We start from the raw sequence: 20627 nt of genomic DNA, 5'->3' as shown, positions 1-20627 counted from the left end.
GCTGCATTTGCAGATACAAGATCAGGCTGTGTCCGGAATATTCAGGAAGCACCTGCAGTCATTGCTGAGAACCAATGATTGTGATTTGGGATTTTCTAATTTAGCACAAAGAATAAAAAAAAAGAAACTCACCAGATTTGGAGCTTGATCAACAAGTCAGTGTATTCATTTTAGAGCCAAATAAAGATGCATTGGCAAAATACTACAAACAATATAATTCTTGTTGATCTCAAACTATTATTAATATTATTAATTTCAAATAGTATTCTTAATTCAATAAAGTTTTTAAAAGATTTTTACCTAGAATTGATATCCTGCATGAACATCAAATACTTGTCCAGTTACCCGCAGATACCAAACATTTGCTGACACCTTTTTTAGAAAACTGAATGCAGCTTATAGATGTTTTCTTAAGGAAGAAAAACAAGAGAAACAAAATGAAAGTTTGGGGAAAAGCAAGGGTATCATCTTAGCCAATAGGATTTTCGTGGGATGATAGATGTTAATTTGCTATATCTATAAGGGAATTTACAAAGAAATATGGGTAGACTCAGCACTCAATGGGGTCCCCAATGGATTAGCACTCAGTTGTAAATGATTCTTCACACAGCAGATTCTCCCAATTTTTTACATAGTGTGAAGATGGAAGCATTGGATGAGTATTATGATAGTGATAATAATATACATAAATATTTATTGAGCCTCTACTATGCAGAAGGCACTGTGCAACATTGTTATCTCCTTGAGTCCTCCCAACCACTGGAAGAGTTAGGTCCTATTATCATACTTTATAGAAAAGACAACTAATATGCAAAGAGATGAAAGAAGTTTTCTCAAGCTTACTCAGCCTGTAAGGAATAGAACCAGTACGTGAACTGAGGGCCCAGGCTCTCATCTGGATTTACCACTGCAATGCCATGCAATGTGACAACACTGTAAAACTAACTAGTAAAGGAGTGTCTGCATGCTGTCTGCTAAAACCCAGGCACTGTGCCAGGCACTGGGGCGTTAGGATGACGAAGACACTGTCACTTCCTTTGACATCTTTCAGCCTAGTGTGGGCAGTTCTCAAGAAACAGGCAAAAACAGTCAGTTTGACAAGTTCTATGACAGATGGAGCAAGATGTCTATGGACACAGTGAAAGATAGCCACCCACTCCAGCCTGAGGGGTCAAAGAAGATTTCTCAGAACCTCTCTATCTAATAATAGATCTGTCATGCTGTAAGATATTTGTAGTGACCCTAATGTTTTGCTTCAACTGATAGAACACACTGCTTGGGTGGTGATGGAAGGCAGGTTAGAAGTGTTCTTTGTGGCTTAGGGAACCAGCCCAGGTACAAAAAAAAAAGTCTCTCCCCAGATAAACAATTAAATAGCTAAGAAGCACAAGGTCACCAGCAATTTCCAGCCTACAAGATTCAGTGGCAGAGATTTCTGGGACCAGCTAGGAATATGCACTTCTTTGCTCGTGGGTTTGCACACAGGAGAGAACTTGGTTGGCTGGAGATCAATGCAATGTCCTAGCCATCTTAAGGATTGATGTGTGAGGTGTAATTCTGCTACTCTGACACCTCCTAAAAGCAACAAACATTGCCCAGTTTTAATTACCTGGGTGAAAGGAAAAGTCTGAGGCCTCTTCAGTGCTGTGACAGGTCCCAGCTGGTCTCTGGGGAGGAAGAGACAGCTGCCACATATTCTGCAGAGACCTTCCAAGGCAATGTGGGGATAGGAACTGTGATTCCCTGAACATCTACTTTGTGCCGCACTCTGTGCCAGCCCCTTTGCTACATTCTATTCTTGCACCAAACTCTAAGGAATAGGCCCAATTATCTCCATTTTAACCCATGAGAAAACCGAAGATCAGCATCTAAAAAAGCACTGTTCAATGGATTTTTCTGCAGTGATAGAAATGTATTCTGTGCTGTTAGCCAGTAGCCACTAGCCACATGTGGCTAATGAGTGATTACCTGAAATATGGCTACTGTGACTGAGAAATGGAATTTTAATTATATTTCATTTTAATTGATTTAAATTTAAATCATCTCAGGTAAAAAGATCAAACAGAGAGGTCGAGTGACTTACCCAAGATCACGCATCTAGTTTAAAACATGGGGTTCTAAGCTTAAATGTTCTGTTTCTAAAAGGACTTTAGAAAGGATTTTTTTTTCCAGAAAGCAACAATCCATTCAGTCTTTCAGGTTTTGCTCCTCCTTCTCCTTGCCTAAGCTCAATTCAGAGAGAGCATTGCTCCTTTTCCACCCATCCTAACCTCTGCAAAATCATCCTTGAGTGATGGAAATAATTCCAACAAAAATGAGAAGGGGCATTTTTATTTCTTAACAGCATAGTCCTACAGGCTTTGGAGTTCTTGACACCATGAAATGACGCCAACTGGAGAAGGCAAAAACTTTCCGGTGATAGGATGACTAAACCTGAGCATGTGAATGGGAAAACTCTACTTTTGAGTGTATTGGGGGAGTACGGAGGATGTCACTGCTGGGAGTAGGGAAGGAACAGCATCTGTATTATAGAACTTCCAAAATTAGAAACATGAAAGTGGTCATGATATTTCCTAGACACTGTGGGAGCAAGATGTGTGCATTTATTTGTTCATTCATTCATACATTTCTTACTCCCATCTGACTTGTTAACTGACTTGAAATCTCAGAGAATGAGTTTGAAGCAGGGATTCTACTTTGTCATTAGAAACACAAAATAAGCAAATGTAAAAGTATCTCATAAACCTCCACCTTCGATGAGTCTCATTTCGAAGATAAAGAAACAGAGACTCAGGTGGGACAGCACTTGCCCGATGTCTCACAGAAGGTTCATGGTCCAAGGAAGGACTTTTCTATGTCCAGCCAAGGTTCTGAAACTGATCTGGCAAGTTTCTCTTCTCTGTCCATTCTGCAGAGACAAAGGGGAGGAATGCGATGACATGAATAAGATTAATGGTGATGGCTGCTCCCTTTTCTGCAGACAAGAAGTTTCCTTCAATTGCATTGGTAAGTCCTTGTCATTTTGGGGGGTCTGGCTGGAGACGTAGACAGGGCATAATAGTTATTCAATTACCATAGCAACAGTAGTTATGACTAAATGATGGTTCACTCTTTTATATTACTCATGTTTATTGAGTGTCTCCTGTGTGCCAGGCACTGTTGCAGGCATCAGGAAATACAGCAATGAATAAACAAACAAAACAAACAAACAAGATGCTTACGTTCTCGTAGATGATGACAATGACAGGTATATTTTTTTTTAATCAAGCTTCACCTTATAGATATTATTGCTTTTCTTCACACCAGCCATCAGGAGGGCAATTACTATAGATGATTTAGGGCTTTTATCCTTATTTTAGAAACAAGAAAAACCAAAAGGCAGAGAGATTATGAAACTTGTCCAGAGCCAAACAGGTCAGAAGTGATTGAAGACAGAAGCTGGACTTGAACCTGATTTTGTCTGATTCTCAAGTGCGTGCTCAGCCCATTTTGCCACACAACCTCTAGCCAGAATCCAAGAACCGCCACGGTCCCCTCTGCAGACTCAGAAGCTTGGGCAGTCTCTCTGTTCTGATGGCAGAGGAATAGCAGAGCAGCCTGTGTTTAGAAAGCAAACGTCCTTTTCCCACCTTTACCAGTCAGATGGGAAATTTGTCTTCCTCTGCCTTCTCGCGGAGTCTGGCTGATCTTGTTGTTTCAGCCCCACTTGGGAGGCCCCGGCCAGCCTGGGGCTGGTAAACAGACAGGGTCTGGGGGGCAGGGATGGAATTTTGAGCTGGCCCAGATGAGATCATACTTCCTTTAAGATGCAAATCGATACCTGAAGATCAAAAGTCCCCCAAGCTAATCCCCTGGGCTGGAGGTGAAAACTAAACACAATTCATTTGCAAGGACAAAAGACAGAGGTGCTCTATCTGCAGAGGGAAGAGGCAGCTACAGAGGGGATGAAAACCTTGGTGGGAGGATTTCTTACTGAAAGGCAATTTTCTGGGAAGACTAAAGGGGAGGAAATGTCATCGCATCCTCATATCCACAGCGCATTACACGGGTGCATTTAGACTCTTTCTTTCGGTAGATTGTGAGCTCTGTGCAGGTAAAGACTACGTATTATTAACCTTTTATTTCATTCTCACCACACATTTTTTCAGCACCTACTATCTCCTTGGCACCATGTAGGGGCTGAGAAACACAGTAAGATGTTTTGAAAATACTTGTGGTTGGAAGAAAGGAAGATGGGGAGGGAGGAAGGACACAGGAGCCTCCAGGCAAGGTCTTGGGTTTTAAAATAGCAGGAGATTTTTTCTCTCCTCTGTTGATTTGAGTATGGTCCATAGTATAAGCTTGATACTAGTGTGGTTGTGTGGTGGAAAGAACATTGGGCTAAAATTTAAAAAATCAGGCTGTGGTCCCAACTGTGCAGAGAACTTGCATAAAACTGGCCAAGTCGCTTTCCTAGTCTGGGTCTCACTTCTCCTCCTGTAAGTCAAAATGATTGGGTACGATCATCTCTAAGAGCCTTATCTGCACTTCTGTCACGTGATTTCCAAGGTGTGCAACTGATTCCTCATAATCGTGAGCTCTTCTTGAACCAAAATCTCACCTTTACCGTCATCCTCATGACAGCCAGCATCACTCCCAGAACATGCTTGAAAATATCTGCCTATTTTACCTGCACTAATGTGGCATGTAACTTAAGTGCTTCTGGGAAGAAGGTAGATATGGTAAAGGCGGGATATGGTACCCTAATACAGCTGCTTGAACCCTCACATCATTGTGCTGTGTTGCTTTAGAACTACGCAGCAATAAGCAAACATAAGGAAGTCTCTTACAGGTAGAAGCTCATTGTCCATGGAAGGGGTCTGCAAAGGAATGGTTCACAGACCAGAACCAGCATACTGCCTATATTTGTAAATAAAGTTTTATTCGGACACAGTCACACTCATTCATTTACATATTGTTTATGGCTGCTCTCATGCTACAATAGTGTTGAGTGGTTGCAACAGAGACCATAAGAACCTAAAACATTTATGTCTGGCCCTTTACCTACAAAGTTTGTCAACTCCTGGTTCATGGATTTGGGGTATTTGATATTCTTGGTTGTGAGAGCCTGTACAGAGAGGAGGTGAAATTATGGCATGGTTCACTATTTCATAGAAAAAGAACTGAATTTTAAGCATACAGTGATGGCAACTGGAAGACTGTTGGAAATAGCACTGGGACTGTGGGTCTATCCCAGGCTTTTCTTGCCTCCTGTGGCCTCGCTTCTCCTTCTATACTTTGGCCAGAATGACAGTTTTGGATTAGATCAGTGGTTTTCAAAGTGTGGTAACTGAAGCATTTAAGAGAAATGAAATGAAGATGAAGGAGTTACCAAGAGGATGAGACTTGGACCCTCATAGATCCATTTTATAGATTGTTATTCTCAACCAGATTCTAAGTGTTCTGCTACCAGTGGTGTTTACTGAACACCTATTATATTCCAAGCCCATTTACAAACTCTAATTCTTGTCACAACTCTTTTATTATACTGCTTTTACAAAAGTGGAAGCTGAGGCATGGGGTAGTGTACTAAGGATGCACAGTTAAGTTGTGGAGCTGGAATTTAAAGCCAGAGAGTTTGAGTCCAGAGCTCAGTATGGTAAGCTACCGGCCCCCCCCCCCCCCCCACACACACAAAAAAGTAGCTCCTAGTCTTGCATGGCTTCAGGGGTATATGAGGGACATATCATTGTAAAACAACTCATTTAACAAATTAATGGAATGGAATACAAAACTCTCAGTGGTATGGATGGTGGCTAGGGAAGGCTTTCTGTTACCCTTGTATATTCAGTAAGTTTTGTGTTAGAGGAAGCACCTCATTTATGCCCTTCACTGGCCATTTAAAATCCCATTATAGACACTCACAGAGACACAGGCATTTCAGGAAGAAAGGGCTCCATCCAGAGATCCCAGGTCCCATGGACTACTTTCCAAGGATAAACCCTACCCCACAGCTTGAACTAGAAAACTAGATTCTGGTTAAAGGAACAGCTGAAAAATAGACAGTAAATCTTTGTCTCCCAGCAGACTTAGCTTTAATGAGTCAGAGAGTGCGACTGGAGTGTGGGAGGCTTTGGAGAGGTGAACATTGTTCTCACCCTTCCATTTGTTAAGACAGTGGTCAAGACAGTGGCCAAGAGAACAAGCTTGAACAAGACTGACCATGACTTAGATGTGTGACCTTGGCTAAGCCTCAGTATTCTCATTCAGAAAATGGTAAAAGTTCAAAGACCCACCTATGAAAAATATTTACCAATATTTTTGGATACTTACTAACTATCTGAATCCCCTTCCTAGATTTAGGGAATAATTCCCCTAAGGAGACAGAGCCCAAACCTCACTATAGCACTTGAAAACCCAAGCATTTCATTTTCAGTCTCCCTTATAGCTTGAATATAGGCACATGACCTAGACTTTCCCCAATCAGACAGACCAACCCTAGACCCTGTATCAGAAGCTCGTGGGACTCTGCTAAAACCAGCTTGATGAGGATGATGGGCGTAGCCACAACCCGTGCCCATTTCCAAAGTACCAGGGGCAGCATCTAGCATCAAAGCTGAATTCGCTGGGCATACATTGCAACAGCTCTGGATCTCTTCACGAGACCAGTTCTAGGACCTAATTTGGGGCTGAGAATGGGCTTCAGACCACGCAAGCATGGCTTTCCAGCACTCCCAGAGTATCTTCCAGAAGTACTCAATATTTTTTGAATAGATTGTGTTTGTTTGCTTTGCTGAAGTTATCCAAAGTTGATTTCAGTTGATTGTCTCTTAGAATTCCGACTGAAAATTATTGCCACAAAATGCTGTGAGGGTTAGCCCCATTCCTAGAAAGTTGGATTTGCTTTACATACATTAACTGTTACTTTCCTCAGCAACAACCTCCATCTATGGCTACCCACTAGGTGGTATGCCCTGCATTATGCACCTTTGTTTAATGTGAGCCTATGTGAGGTCTCTTATTTTCATGTGTGGGATCTGAGACCTACTCTGATGTCTTAACTTGCCTAAGGTCACACAGTTCATAGAGGTGTGATCCTGTCGCCAGACTGAGTAGAGAGCCCTGCTTTCTCTATTCTGCCACTCTGTCCCTCCATTTGAACGACCTTCCATCCTTCCTTTCTTTTTTCTCCTCTCTCCTATTCTTCCTCCTTCATCTTCTCCCTCTTCTTTCTTCCCCTCCTTCTTGTTTGTCCTCTTCCTCTTTCTTTTTTTTTTTTTTTTTTTTTTTTTTTTTTTTTTTTTTTTTTTTTTTTTTTTTTTAAAAATGTGGGATCCGAACCCTCGGGCGGGAGCGCCGCCGCGCTTCCCAAGCGGCGCACTATCCAGTGCGCCACCGGGCCGGCCCGTCCTCTTCCTCTTTCTGACCCATCTTCATCTTCATCTGCTTTGTCACTGACCATTTAGAAGGGCTAATGTTTTCCCTGGGTTGGTAACACCAGCATGAGGGTGTATAACAGATTTATGGTGACTTTCTCGTTCACTTTTCAGAAGCCCACACATCCGGAAGTATTCCCAAGGTGCCAGTGTGTTATTATGCAACACTCTGGGGACTTTCTTTTCCCACTTCCCCACCCCCAGTGCCCTCATTCCCCAGCACATGATACGTTGCTTGTTAAAACAAACACCACCCACAAGACCTCTTAAGCAATGCAGCCTGCGTTGCCTCGCAATGTGGAAATTATCTTGTCCTTTTCCCCCTTTTTAAAACTATAACATACACCAGGCCTGAGGTTTGAGTTAAAAAATGCGATATCAGTAAAATGATAACTCCCCCAACAGGCACTGGCTAGAGGCATTGTTCAGCCGCGTTGGGAGTTCTGTTTCTAAAGCACTGAGTCATAAACTACAGACGGGCTGCTGATAAAAGCAGAAGGAGGGGAGGTAGTGGTCAAATTAGGCGGACAAAATGTGAAGGATCCCCAAAAGGGGTTATTCTTGGTAATATATCTCGAGCCGGTGCTGGAAACCCGCTACCTTCTGAGATGACATTGAATGCATTACTGGGGATGTGACTGGGGAGAGCTCGTCCGGTTCTCTTCTGATTTACCACCCTGTGTTCTTCGCGGCACTTGGGTCCAGGTCCCACTTTCGATGTAGAAGCCTCCCGACTGCAGCTGACCTAGCATCTCGAAGCCACCTCGGTTTCCTGCTTCGTGAAATGAGGGTGATTGGATTGAGGGCGCTGAGGCTTCCTTCCCCATTTGATACTGAGGATTCCCCGCTTTGCCAAACAGTGATTTAAAGCCTTTGGGGTTTCAAGTCCTGCCTGACACTGATATATAGTTAAGAAAACAGAGCGAAAGGAACTCCCATGGTGTCTTTCCCAGACACACAGGCATCCCCTGTGTATCTCTTTCTCCCTCCCTCCTGCTCCTCTCCTCTCCCCCACTCCCTGCCATCAGGCTCACTTTGTCTGTGATCCCTGACACAGCACCTCCAAGCCCGTCTTAGAGCCGGGGCCAGTAATTACCACCCCAGCAGCCCGACTTCCTCCCCTTCAGGGTGTGAGGCAGATAAGGGGGAGGGCCAGGGATCCATCTGCCTCCCCAGCAGCTGCTGGGAGAGAGAAGCGGGGGGTCACCGAGCCTTGTGGCCCCTCTGTCAGGCTGTCCTGGCCTGCTCTGAGCCAAGGCGAGAAAGGAAAACAAGAAGATGAATCGCCACGTCTTCTTGGTGGATGTTCCGATGAGACTTTAGAACAACAGTGACTGAAAAGCAAAACAGCATCTGTTGCGGGGAGGGGAGATGGGCTCTGCTGGGAGTTGCATTTATTATTATTTTTCTTTCTAACAATGTGAAATCATAATAGATGATCCACCTCTCACCTTAGAAAAATTGAAAATTGAAAAAAACAAAGTAAAACTCTTGGCTGCATATATTCATTCAGACCTCCCTCTGTGGGAAACATAGTAATTTGCCTCCATAACACTTTTTGGAAATATAGCTTCCTTTGGCTTGAGAACAGGCCTTTCAAAGAAAAGAGAAAGAGAGAAATATGAGTGGTGGTCATGGTGGCAGTGATGAAGGTGATGGTGATAATAATCTATCAGCTGGGATGGATGGAATGCTTAGCTCTGGCGTCATGACATAAAAGTTAAGAACACAGATTCTGGGTGAAAAGCCTGGCCCAGATATTTTTAATCTGTCCCTCAGTTTTCTCATCAGTAAAATGGTTAGTAATAGTTCTACGTCTTAGAGTTGTTGTGAGGATAAAACGAGTTTATATATGCAAAGCTTTTAAACAGTGATACCCGATCAGCGTTTCGTATGTGTTTGCTGCTGCTGCTAATATTACTGTTATTAATATCATTAATTCAGAAGTTGTATCAATCCTTCTAGCAATGCTATGAAACAAATAATGTTATTATCTTAATTTTGTAGAGGAAATAACTGTGGTTCAGAGACATTAAGCAACTTGCCCAAGGTCACGCAGCTAGGAAGAGCAGAGGTAGGATTCCTAGTACCTAGGCAGTCTGCACACTTAACCATGAAGTTATTTCATCTGTTCAGCACCCAACTGTGCCAGCCTCTAGGCTAAGAACTGTGTTTTAAAATGATTTTATTCATCCTCCCAGCAGCTCTGTAGAGTCAGAATGATTATACCCATATAGCTGATCAGGAAATCGAGGCACTGAGAGTTTACATGAATTGCCCAAAGTCATATAGCCAGGTAGGTCAGAGAAGACCTCAAACTCTGGGTGCCTGTCCAAAAGACCATATCCATTATCCAGAAAAACTCTCAAAAAAGCAAGAGAGTTTCTCTTTTCCACTGTTTCTGTTTTGGGCCATTGAGTCACAGCAGGAAACAAAAGTGAATATATGTCCTTCTTGTGCCTTTTTCATGAGTCATGAAAACAATTTTCAGTTGTTATCACCCTATAAACGTTCCACCACATAAAGCACATAAAGCCCATTCCACCCACATAGGATCGTTCTGTGTTTGGGGCTGTGTTTTAGTTTTTAACAGATGACCCTCCATGGGCAGTAGTCAAATTGTTTTCTAGCATAAAGCAAGCTTGGCACTTAACCCCCTTGTCATGGCAATGTGTTGGAAGACAGAGGATCCCGGGTTCAAGCGTCTGTTTGGTTGCTGTTACTACCTGTGCGTCATCCTGGGTATCTCCCATCCCCCCTCTGAGTCTCAGTTTCCTCTTTTGGAAAATGGACAAAGTGAACATAATTACAACACCTGTGGTTCAGTTTAGAGAAAGAATGAAATAACATATATAGTGTTTAAAACTATGCACACAGTTAGTGGAGACTCAGTAATGTCACTTGACACCACCTCTTCTTCCGCTTCCTCACTCCTCATCTCAGTTGTGAGTGATGCTTTAATAGCCGATCCATCTCTGGCAAAAATGGTCCTGAACTGGATCCTTCCACTAAATTACGATGATACCTTTTGCAAAGTGACTGAACTTCCTTGTTCTGAGTTTCCTGCTCTAAAGTGATCAGGGTGAGTTAAATGGGCTCCCAGGGTCTTTTCAGCTCTGACTTCTAAAATTTAAATCCTAGAGCGTTATTGTTTTAAAACTGTGCATTTTAAAAGAAATGAGGCCTTGGGGAGGAGAAAGGAATTCCTTTCACCCAGAGGGTCAAAGGGGGTCACTGAGGGGACAAAAGAGCAGGGAAAGGAGGCGATGGGGCGGAAGGCTGACGTGCGGGCAGGACCAAAGATCTGCAGTCCTCAACGGGGAGGTCTGATGGATGCATTCAAACAGCCTCAAGTCAGCACCGGTTAGGATCAAGCTTGCCATCCTGCCTCCAACCAAGGCTTACCACCTCCTTTGGAAACCCGGGAGGCCTACCCCACAGAGAGGCTGGGCTGGAATGAAAAGGAACAGGAGGGCTTCTGACGCCAGAAGGGAGGAATTCTAGCCCTCAGCCCAAGTCACCTTCCTGACTCTCAGGAAGGGGTCAGGCTCAGGGAACTGACGTGGAGCTTGGTTGAATGCGAGGAATCAAGACCAAACTTTGATGTGTGCCTTTGAAAGGCAGCCAGAGTCCAAGGCAGGTGAATCTGGGTAGCCAAGAACAAGGGCTTCTTTGTGGCATTTAAAGTGACCAGAAATCCATCTGCACATATATATGCCTTGATGTGCGTCTGTGCAATTATGAATGAAGCAGCCTAAAAGAGGGAAAAGGCCTCTGGGCTGGGTGTCGGGGGACTTTTCCCAGCTTCTGGGTCTTTGCTGTTATTTGGAGTCCGTGATGGGTTGGTAGAGACATTTAATATTCATGAGCTGTGATCTCCACTTGAAGGGAGTGCCCTGGGGGAAATTGAAATATTAAGCAAGTGAGGGATATAGACTGAATTGTATCCTCCTTTTATTTTTGGACAGAGAAGTAATGTGCTTAAAATAAAGTGACGAATGGGCAGTCAGGATTATGTGAAAACTTCATTGTTAGAACAGGAAGGAGAAATCTGCTGCTTGCTCTCCTGTATGCAGTCAGACCCAGGCAGAAGGTAGTGCAAAGTGGCCGCTAGGTTATGTCACTCATTCGGTCAGTGCACTCTCACTGATGCCTGCTGGGGGTCAAGAACTGTGCTGGTTTCAAGTGTACAAGGAAGGACAGGGAAGCTGTGAAAATAACACCAATCACTATTTCAATGTCATTGTTGAAGATGCCACAAAATGGACATACTTGGAGGTATGTAACCGAACAGCCTCCTTCACATTGAGGGGTCGTGAGGGTCGTGAAGGTCTCCTGAAGATGTGCCGTTTAAGCTAAGGCTTGAAGGTTGCATAGCAGGTGGGCACATCAGGGAGGTGTGGAGCAGGGTGATAGAGTAGGGGTTGCAAGTTTAGACTACTCAATGTTCAAGGAAAGGAAGAGCTTCTGAAGAGGGAAAAGAAAGTCAGTACAGATGGATCGTAGCAAACAGGAGATGAGGCTGTAATCCTTCAGGCCCTGATGACTATGGTGAGGCTGTTACTTATGGCACGAGGGAAAGAGAAGGCAGCTCATATGTGTGCCTTCTATAATCTGTGCCATGCCCTGCGGTGAGCACAGTAGACTTGCGCATGCTTGCAGAGACCAGGGGTCAGCAGACTACTGCCCATGGCCAAACCCAACCTGCTGCTTGTTTTGTAAATCAAGTTTTATTGAAACATAACTATGCCCCTTTGTTTACATATTTTCCACTACAAAGGCAGAGTTGATAGTTCCGACAGAGACCTTATAAGGCCCGCAAAGCCATATTTACTCTCTGGCCCTGTACAGAGAGTAGCCAACTGCTCGCATAGACGGATGAGTATATAAGTGGGTGAAAGAATAGCCAAGTAGGCAGCACAGCTTAGCTGTCATTTTATCAACTCCCTACATTTTCCATTTACCCATCTGTGTTCTTCACCTTTAAGGGAAAAAATCATCCTGTCATCTCCCCAGCATCCAGCTGGAGCCAATCATTGTCTCATGCACTGAAGCAAGTGACACTTTCAGGCTGCAAAGAGTGGCCAGAGGAACCCAAATAACTTACCTTCCAAAAGGCTCAGGAGCATCCTGGATCCTCTTTGACCAGTAGAAGGAGGTGCATTGAGATTTATGGAGAACCTAACAACGGTGTCTCAATTCAAACCCACAGCATCCCTGGCAGCCAGGCATGGTTATTGCCACTCTCCAGATGACACAGCAGAGCCCCCAGATGTTTAAGTGACATTTTGTGAAAGTGGCCTCCATTTTGTAAATATTTATTGAGCTGGGAAACCACCACAAAAGAAACAAACCTTCCTGAGTGTCACATCCCATGCCAGGCTGACTACCGCACAAGGCTATAAAAAGGTAGGGGTCATTACCCCATTTTACACAAAGAGAAACTGAGTCTTATGAAGTGAATTGGCTTGTTCAAAGGAGGTGATTATTAAGTGGCAGAGTTGAGATTCGAACCAAGATATGCCCAATTCTAAAACTTGAGTAGCCAGATGCTCTCCTCCAAAACACTGACCCGCAGAACAGGTAGGAGTGGTTCATATCTATCTATATCTATATCATCTATATATCCCCACTCCTTTTGCATCTCATCATCCCAGACAATAATCATAATAGTACAAATAACTCGTTATTAATTAATCGAACTCAATTAATTGAATGCTTTTTCTCTATTAACTCCTTTGATTATTCACACTGATCCTATGGAGAAGTTATAACATTATACAGTCTTTATAAATAAGGAAATCTAGGCACAGAGGTGTTAAGTAATTTACCCCAGTAAGAGATTCTAGCCTTGAAGTCTGGCTCTTAAGCCCTCAGGCTTAACTACTAATTTATGCTACATCTCCATCATTAAGGTTATCTAATAAAATGAGTGCTCTCAAGAGCTGAACAGCTTAGCAGCAAACAGATAATGAAAAGGGGAAACAATGCACAGAGCAAAGGAAATCTTCACATAACAAAAGGATCCCAGGGTCTCTTTGAGAAACATTGTCTGAAGTGTTTGTTTACAGATCATTAAACACTTAACAGAGGGAGAAGCTAAAAGCCGACCTTCTCTTGGCCAATACCGGTTAAGTACCAAAGAGAAATTAAGGTAAAGCAAATATAAAATTATAATAATAATCAAGGGACTGAGTTTTCCATTTTAATTTGTTGGACACAAAGATAAAATGCCCATGCCCGATATCTGCAGTTCTGCTCTCAAGAGCCACAATCACCTTCTCTGTCCACCAGGCAGCAGACACAGGGGTTCTGCAGACAGTTAGAAATGAATGAGACCAGTCTCATAATAGTTTGTCTATATTAAGTATCTGCTACATACAAAGATCTGTGCTATGCAGGGTGTACATGGGAGGAATAAGTAGTAAAAAAACGTTCACGGAGACCTTCAGAAGACAATGGTCATTAAAGAAATGAAGGGATTCATGTGAGAGGATCTCAAGAGCGGTGGAAAGCCCCCAGTGGGAGGTTACCAAGTCTGTGAAAGATTCCTGGACAGCTGGACTCAGATAAGCTTAAGTGCAGCACTCTGCTGCTATAAAGGTCCAGATGAGGGTTCTTTCTCAGGTGCAACGGGTAGACTAGTCGCAAAGAAAACTCCCGCAGGGAAGTCACAAGAGGGACGAGCGGGTGGGTCTGATTCTGTAGCAATTAATGTGTTTTAAGATCAACCTCCCTGAGTGGGATGCTCTTCAAGGGCCAACAAAGTGTTCTTAGCAAACTGACCTGAAGAGAAATCAGAATTATTTTAGCTTTCAACACCGTCAGAAACCCAGCCCAAATTATCCATAAGCTTGAATTAAATTATCAACCACCATTGGCAGGACTGTGAAAGGTCCTGGCTGGAGCTGATCCCCCAGTTCAGGAGCCCAAAACCACACATAGAACTCGAGTTCAGCCTCATTACTAAGGAAAGGGCTGCATGAGTGTCTTCAATCTCTCCTTTTTCCATTTGTCTTTGTGCCTTTTTGCTAGAGAACTCCTAAAGGGACAAGGTGGGAAAAGCTGATTGAAATGACCCTGGGGCACTTCTCTGCTCTGGGTTTCATTCTCCAAATGTCTTTTTCCATCTGAGAAATGGGATTGACGAACCTTACCTCAAAGCGTTGCCATGAGATATTCTCTCAATCATTTATGAATTTATTCATCCCATAGGCTTTTATTTACTGGGCATCTCTTTCATGCCAGGTCCACCGTAAGCCTTGAGGATGCCATCTTTGCAGTGCTTGGGACTGTTCCTGTCCTTCAGAAAGTAACCAATAAATATTGATTAGCATGGTTATTAAAAATAATTATCTAGTTCTTTCTCACAAGTAGAGAGTGGCTTGTTCCTGGAAGAGACCGAGCAGTAATTTGAGAATTTCAGGAAAGCCGTGAAGGGAGTCTATTAAATAATATGATGAAACAGACATATTTCAGTATTTTTCTCCCTTGACTTATTTGGTTCTTTCTTGAAATTCTGAACTCCTGGTGACTCTGGCATGTTACCCTGTTCCAGTTTTCCTTAACCTCTCTGATCATCCTTATGCTGACCTCCTTCTCTTGTCCACCACTTAAATATCAGCACTTTCCAAAGTTGCATAATGGGCCCACCTCTGATTCTATACTGTCTCCCTGGGCCCATTACTCAAAATCGAAGACTCCAATATCTCTGTCTTCGGCCTGGGCCTTTCTCTTGGACCTACAGACTTGTATATCTAATTGTTCTCCTTGGATGCCCCACGGATGTTCAAATTTAACACATCTGACATGAAGCTTATCATTTTTCTTCCCAAACCTGCTGCAACTATTTTTCCCAATTTCAACTGGTGGCGCCACTAACCAACCAGACATTTAAACTAGATGCCTGGGAAACATCCATAACTCTTCCCTCTGTCATTTCCCGCATCCAAACAATTGCCATTCTTTCCATTTTACTTTTACTTTTTTTTTCTTTTTTCCTCCAAATTAGTCTCTCCAACTTTCGTTGCTCTACCAGAGGCCCCCTTCAGCTCCTGCCTAGAGTACTGCAAGAGAACTGTAACAGGTTCCTGGTTCGCTGTCTTTGCTTGCCCCAATCTATCCTCCAATATAGTGAAAACAAGCTTCCAAAGATGCAAATATCATCTGTCACTCTCCACTTGAAAGCATCGGGTAGCTCTCCATTGCCCCAGATAAATCTAAATTGCTGACCTTGGCATTCAAGGCCTGCAAAGTCAAGACTCCGTCATTTACATTTTATACTCTAACATCTTCAGTGCTTTGCACCTGCTACCTTGTGTCTAGCTTCCTTTCATTTGCTCACAGTGTCCCCCTGCCTGGAATGTGCTTCCCACCACTCATTCCTCCTCTGAGCGATCCAGTCTGGGTATTACCTCCTAAGGGAAGTCTTCTCAAATCTGGGTAAGATTGGGTTGGGTGTCCCTCCTCTGTGTTCCCCAGAGCAAAATACTGTGTGATCATAACTTACACATCTCCCCTCTCAGTAGAACCTGAGTTCCAGGGGTGCTGAGACCCACTTTAATTCATAGGACTTGCCAGGATTTAGTCCAGGACCTGGCAAATAATTTGTGGCTTAGTAAATATAAAATAGAGTGAAAGAAGAATATATTTCTTAGGAGATAGTTTTATTTTTCTGGCAACAAAGTGTAGTAGAGCTTCATTGGTCTTTAGAGTCAGACAAACCTCAGTTTGAATGGAGACTTCCCACCTTCTAGCTGTCCCCTCAGGGCAGGTTATCTCAGTTTAGTCATAGTGTGGCAGTTTCATGCTCAGACTCTGGAGCTGGGGGGTTGTGCCCAAATCCTAGCTCTGCCACAAATGGAGTGGGGACTACTTTAGCTTCCTCATCTACAAAGAAGCACTGTCACTCTATGGATATGCCACGGAGCTAGAAAGTACTAGATAAGTGTTTGCCATTAATTCTCTTTTGAGCCTCATTTTACCATTGTGTAAAGTAGACTCAGGCTTAAATGGTAACTATCCTTCTCTATCTCTGTATGACAGTGGTCATAACTCTTTGGTAAGGTCCAAATGCTGTAGAACTTTAGAAGATGGTGGGCAGAACGAGTGATTTTTGTGGTTACTTAGATCACCCCGTAGAACTCTCTGAGAATCCAATATTGAGCTGCTTTTGTATACTAAGTCCCAGTCTGCCTCTGGCTATCTTTTGGGGAGGGAACCTAATTAACTAGTAGCTGGAAAGAACTGCAGGTATGCCACCCCCCAGGAAGGGAATTCAAAAGGTAGTGGATGACTGTGTAAATAACACTGCTTTAAGGGGCATTTAAGCCAACGCTCTTTGTTAAGGAAATTGATGGCTTTGTAAGTACTGTGTCTGAAGGGAGTGCTTGAGCTGAAGGTCCCCATCTCGCCTCGTAAATTCCCTAATGGACTGTGGGCCCGGAGGCTGGGCCCAAAGTGTTCAATCACTTGCCAACAAAAACTCAGATTCTACTTTTAAAAAATTAAAAACATTTAACCAAAACATAAGTTATCGAGCCCGTGCAATTTAACTATGGCACAAAGTAGCAGAGACAGATCACTTTCCTTAGGAAAAGACAGACTCCTGGTCTTTTACAAAATCTTTTTTTTTTTTTTAAACGCTAGATGTGGTGTTAGGTGCTTTCTATAGAGCTGCTTATTTTATCCACCTGAGATCTGGGAAGATAGTCATTATCTCACCAATTTGCCAAAGAGGAAACGGCAACACAGGCCTGAAGTAGGCTGGTCATTGACACCCCGCTAATTAGTGGAGAGAGGGATGTGACAGCAGCTCCATCAGATCCCTGAGCCCCCAAGTAGCAGAAAACCACAGAGTATATCAGAGAGAATCAGATCAGCCCCTCTCATTTAAATCCTCCTCTGTATCTCCATCCATACCAGAGACATGAACGTGCAGCGTGGGTGGAGGGACGAGTGTGGATTTGGGCATCAAACTAGTCTAGATTTGACTCCTTATTCTGCAATTTGTGAAACCTTAGGCAATGGCTTCATCTCTTTAAACATCTGTCTCCTTGTCTGTAAAATGGGGATAATAATAGAACCAAACACATAGGGCTGTTCGAGGATTAAATGATGTTACATGTTTGAAACATTTAACAAAGCACCTCGCATGTAGCACGTCACCCAATTATGCATTTAATAGATGTACTAAATGTGATTTTAATTGGGAAAGTAGATGATGTTCTAGGAAGGTACAGAGAAAGGCAACTAGCCCTTCTGGTGGTGAACTGGCAGAGGTTTTCCAGAATGAGTGCCTGATTAAACTATGAGTAAGGGGTGAGTGGGGACTAGTCCTAGGAAAAGCGGTGCTGGGAATCTGGAGAAAGCCTCTGCAGGGCTGGGGAGGTGAGAGGGAACATGGTACATTGAAGGAGCAGCCATAATTTCAGTTTGTCTGTAGCTTAGACTAGCAGCCATTAGAGAAGAGAGAAGGCTGCCCAGGCAGGCAGGGACCAGATTATGCCTTACTATGCCTTGTCAATCATCAACAAGCCTCTGTCGGAAAATGCTGACTAAATAACTGGTTATCTTCTGAGGCATCCGGTTTCATTTCCAAACCACCTGTAGTTTGTTAGAAGAGTTTTCAACTGTGTCCCACCTGAGCCTTCTCTTCCTCAGGTTACACATCTCCATGCTTACGTGAGCATTGCTTAGTGGATGGTGCCTATCCAGGGTCCCATTGTCTGACGATGTTCTAGCTCATCGGTTCTCCAGAATAGTTCTGTTTCACCGTGGTTGGTCCAGCTGGGACCAGAGGGGACTTCTCTGGACTCTACAGACTCTGTACTTCTCTGAATTTCTGGAATCTGCAGCCAGGAGGATAATCTGCAACTCTGTGCTTTTGTTTGGGCAAATACCTCCTCTTCCAGTTTGTAGAAACTGACTTCAGAGTGATCACTGCTCCCTGGAACATTTTTGAACGTGAATAGTTATGGTAATACATCATCTCTGATTAAAAAGAGCAGTAGTTTTGATTGATATTTTCAAATGTTCCAGGTTAACTCTTAAGATTTAGGACCACTTTCCTTCTCTAACTCCCTCTCTCCCTTCCTTTCACCCTTACTTCCCATCTTTTTTCCTAATGAGGAGGGGGAAAAGACACACATTTCTTTAAGAACAAAATACAACTAAACAGTACAAATCAAAGAGCATAAAGATTCAAATTAACATAAAATCCTATTCCAAAGGCTGAAGAGTAACCCCACCCATCACTTCAGAGAAAGAAAACTTACCCAAGTGCTGTCCTGCCCACTGTCCGGCTTCTGCTCTTTAGAGCTCTTCAGTGTGCCTCACCAGCTTGGAGGCGGAAGACACTGTGGCTTGAATGCCTAATTCTTTTTTGACTTATCTGAACCATATGGCAGGAGGATGGTCTTTGAGGCAGTTCAGACCAATCAGGGCTCAGGGTGGGATGGATCCGTTTTGACACTCTGATTTCCACATGGGGTTTCCACCCGGGAACCCCACCAAGAAACCAGATCACTGCAGTCACCTTATCACGACCAGCTGTGCCAGATTGGGATAACTGGCTTGGTTTTCATGTGGTGCCTTGACTCATCCTTGATTTCCACATGGGAACCCCACCAAGAAACCAGATCACTGCAGTCACCTTATCACAACCAGCTGTGCCAGATTGGGATAACTGGCTTGGTTTTCATGTGGTGCCTTGACTCATCCTTGAGTCCTTGGCCCATTGATAGGCATAGCATTCACTTGTCCAAAAGTGTCTCTTGGCTGGAATCTTGATAGAACCTTGCTGGAACCTTAACAGAATGATGAGCTGCTTGTTTTACTGGATTGAACAGATGCACGTGTATGTATATACTGATTTCATTTGCATGCATTGTTTTGCTTAGTGCTCACCTACATGCATTTCTCACAGGCTAATTTCTATTTGACAATTACATGTTCCCTGTATTTATGTAATAAGCCTTCATTAGCCAGTGAGAACCCTTAGCTTCTAACAATTAATTATGCAGTGTTCAGTGGGTTACTTAACCTTTCTGAAGCTAAGTTGCCGCATTTGCAAAACAAAGTATGTGGTCTAGGTGTTCTAAAGACCCTCACAGTGCTAAATCTTTATTCATTCACTCAGCAAATATTGCTGTGTGTCTTCTAGGTATTGGAATCTGAATGCAGCAAGGGACAAAGCAGCTTATGTTTCTGCTCTCATGGAGCTACCATTCTGTTTTAGAAAGAATAGGATGATCAAGTAGACATTTGCAACAAGTAAATGTTTCAAGTAAACAAGAAGCAAGATAATGCTATGAAGGGAATAAAATAGACTAGTGGGGTAGACTGAGGCTAGAGTAGAGGTGGGAACTATTTTTCTATAGCATGGTTAGAAAAGTCCTCACTGGGCAGGTGATGGTTAAGCCAAGATGTAAACAAATAATCGGAAAGACCATTTGAAGATCCGGGAAATGAGTTCTAGATTGTATCTATAATAATAAAATGTGAGCACAGCACTGTTTATAGTTTTTGACATGTTTGAGTATTTGCTGTGGTATTATTTTACCTGATCATTACAACCCACTTCCCAAAATGGGTAGAAAAAGTGATATTGTCATTTTTTTAATGGGCATAAAGTGTNCCCACTTCCCAAAATGGGTAGAAAAAGTGATATTGTCATTTTTTTAATGGGCATAAAGTGTGAGACTCAGAATGATGATGTACATTACCCAGTACCAAAGATAACATTAGTGACAGAGTTGGGGTTCAAATTTTGATTTCTGGTCTTTCATTCCATCTGCTTTTCATCATAGTCCTCTTCTGTGTTTTCCAGAATGCGTTCATCATCCACAACCTTTTCAGTCTTCATTTTCCTGATCATCTCTCCCCATCTTAACTGAAAAACTTGTTTAATGATTAACAGGAAAAAAGTAAAAAACCAAATACATTTTAGAGTGATACAATTGAAGGGGATATTCTACAAAAAAAAGGAAACTGCAATCCAGAGAGGGAAAGTAACTTGTCCAGAGTCACGGAGTAGGTTGTCAGGCATCTATTCTGATCTCCAGTTCCCTCTACTCCCTTGTTCATTACTGTACAGGCTGTGCATTTTGAAAAAGTGTCTCTTCTTTCTTTTTTTCTTTGGTATGGAGATGAAATCACATTAGAACCACTGACACTCCATTTTGTAGTCTGCTTCTTTTATCAGCCTTTTTT

At 43.0% G+C, this 20627-nt stretch overlaps 1 protein-coding gene across 1 annotated transcript in view; it reads left to right on the top strand.

Annotated features, from left to right (window-relative positions):
- The window catches only part of PAPPA (pregnancy-associated plasma protein A, pappalysin 1), a gene marked incomplete at its 3' end in the record, with an annotated part of 155726 nt that overhangs the window by 89342 nt on the left and 45757 nt on the right, over positions 1-20627 (top strand). The window contains exon 8 of the mRNA XM_008581790.1: positions 2915-3006. Coding sequence (XP_008580012.1) covers positions 2915-3006 — 92 coding nt within the window. The remainder of the gene's footprint in view (positions 1-2914; positions 3007-20627) is intronic.

Source organism: Galeopterus variegatus, unplaced genomic scaffold (assembly GCF_000696425.1).
Source record: "Galeopterus variegatus unplaced genomic scaffold, G_variegatus-3.0.2 Scaffold2462, whole genome shotgun sequence".
NCBI classification, from domain to species: domain Eukaryota; kingdom Metazoa; phylum Chordata; class Mammalia; order Dermoptera; family Cynocephalidae; genus Galeopterus; species Galeopterus variegatus.
This window is presented reverse-complemented; position numbering and strand designations above follow the sequence as displayed.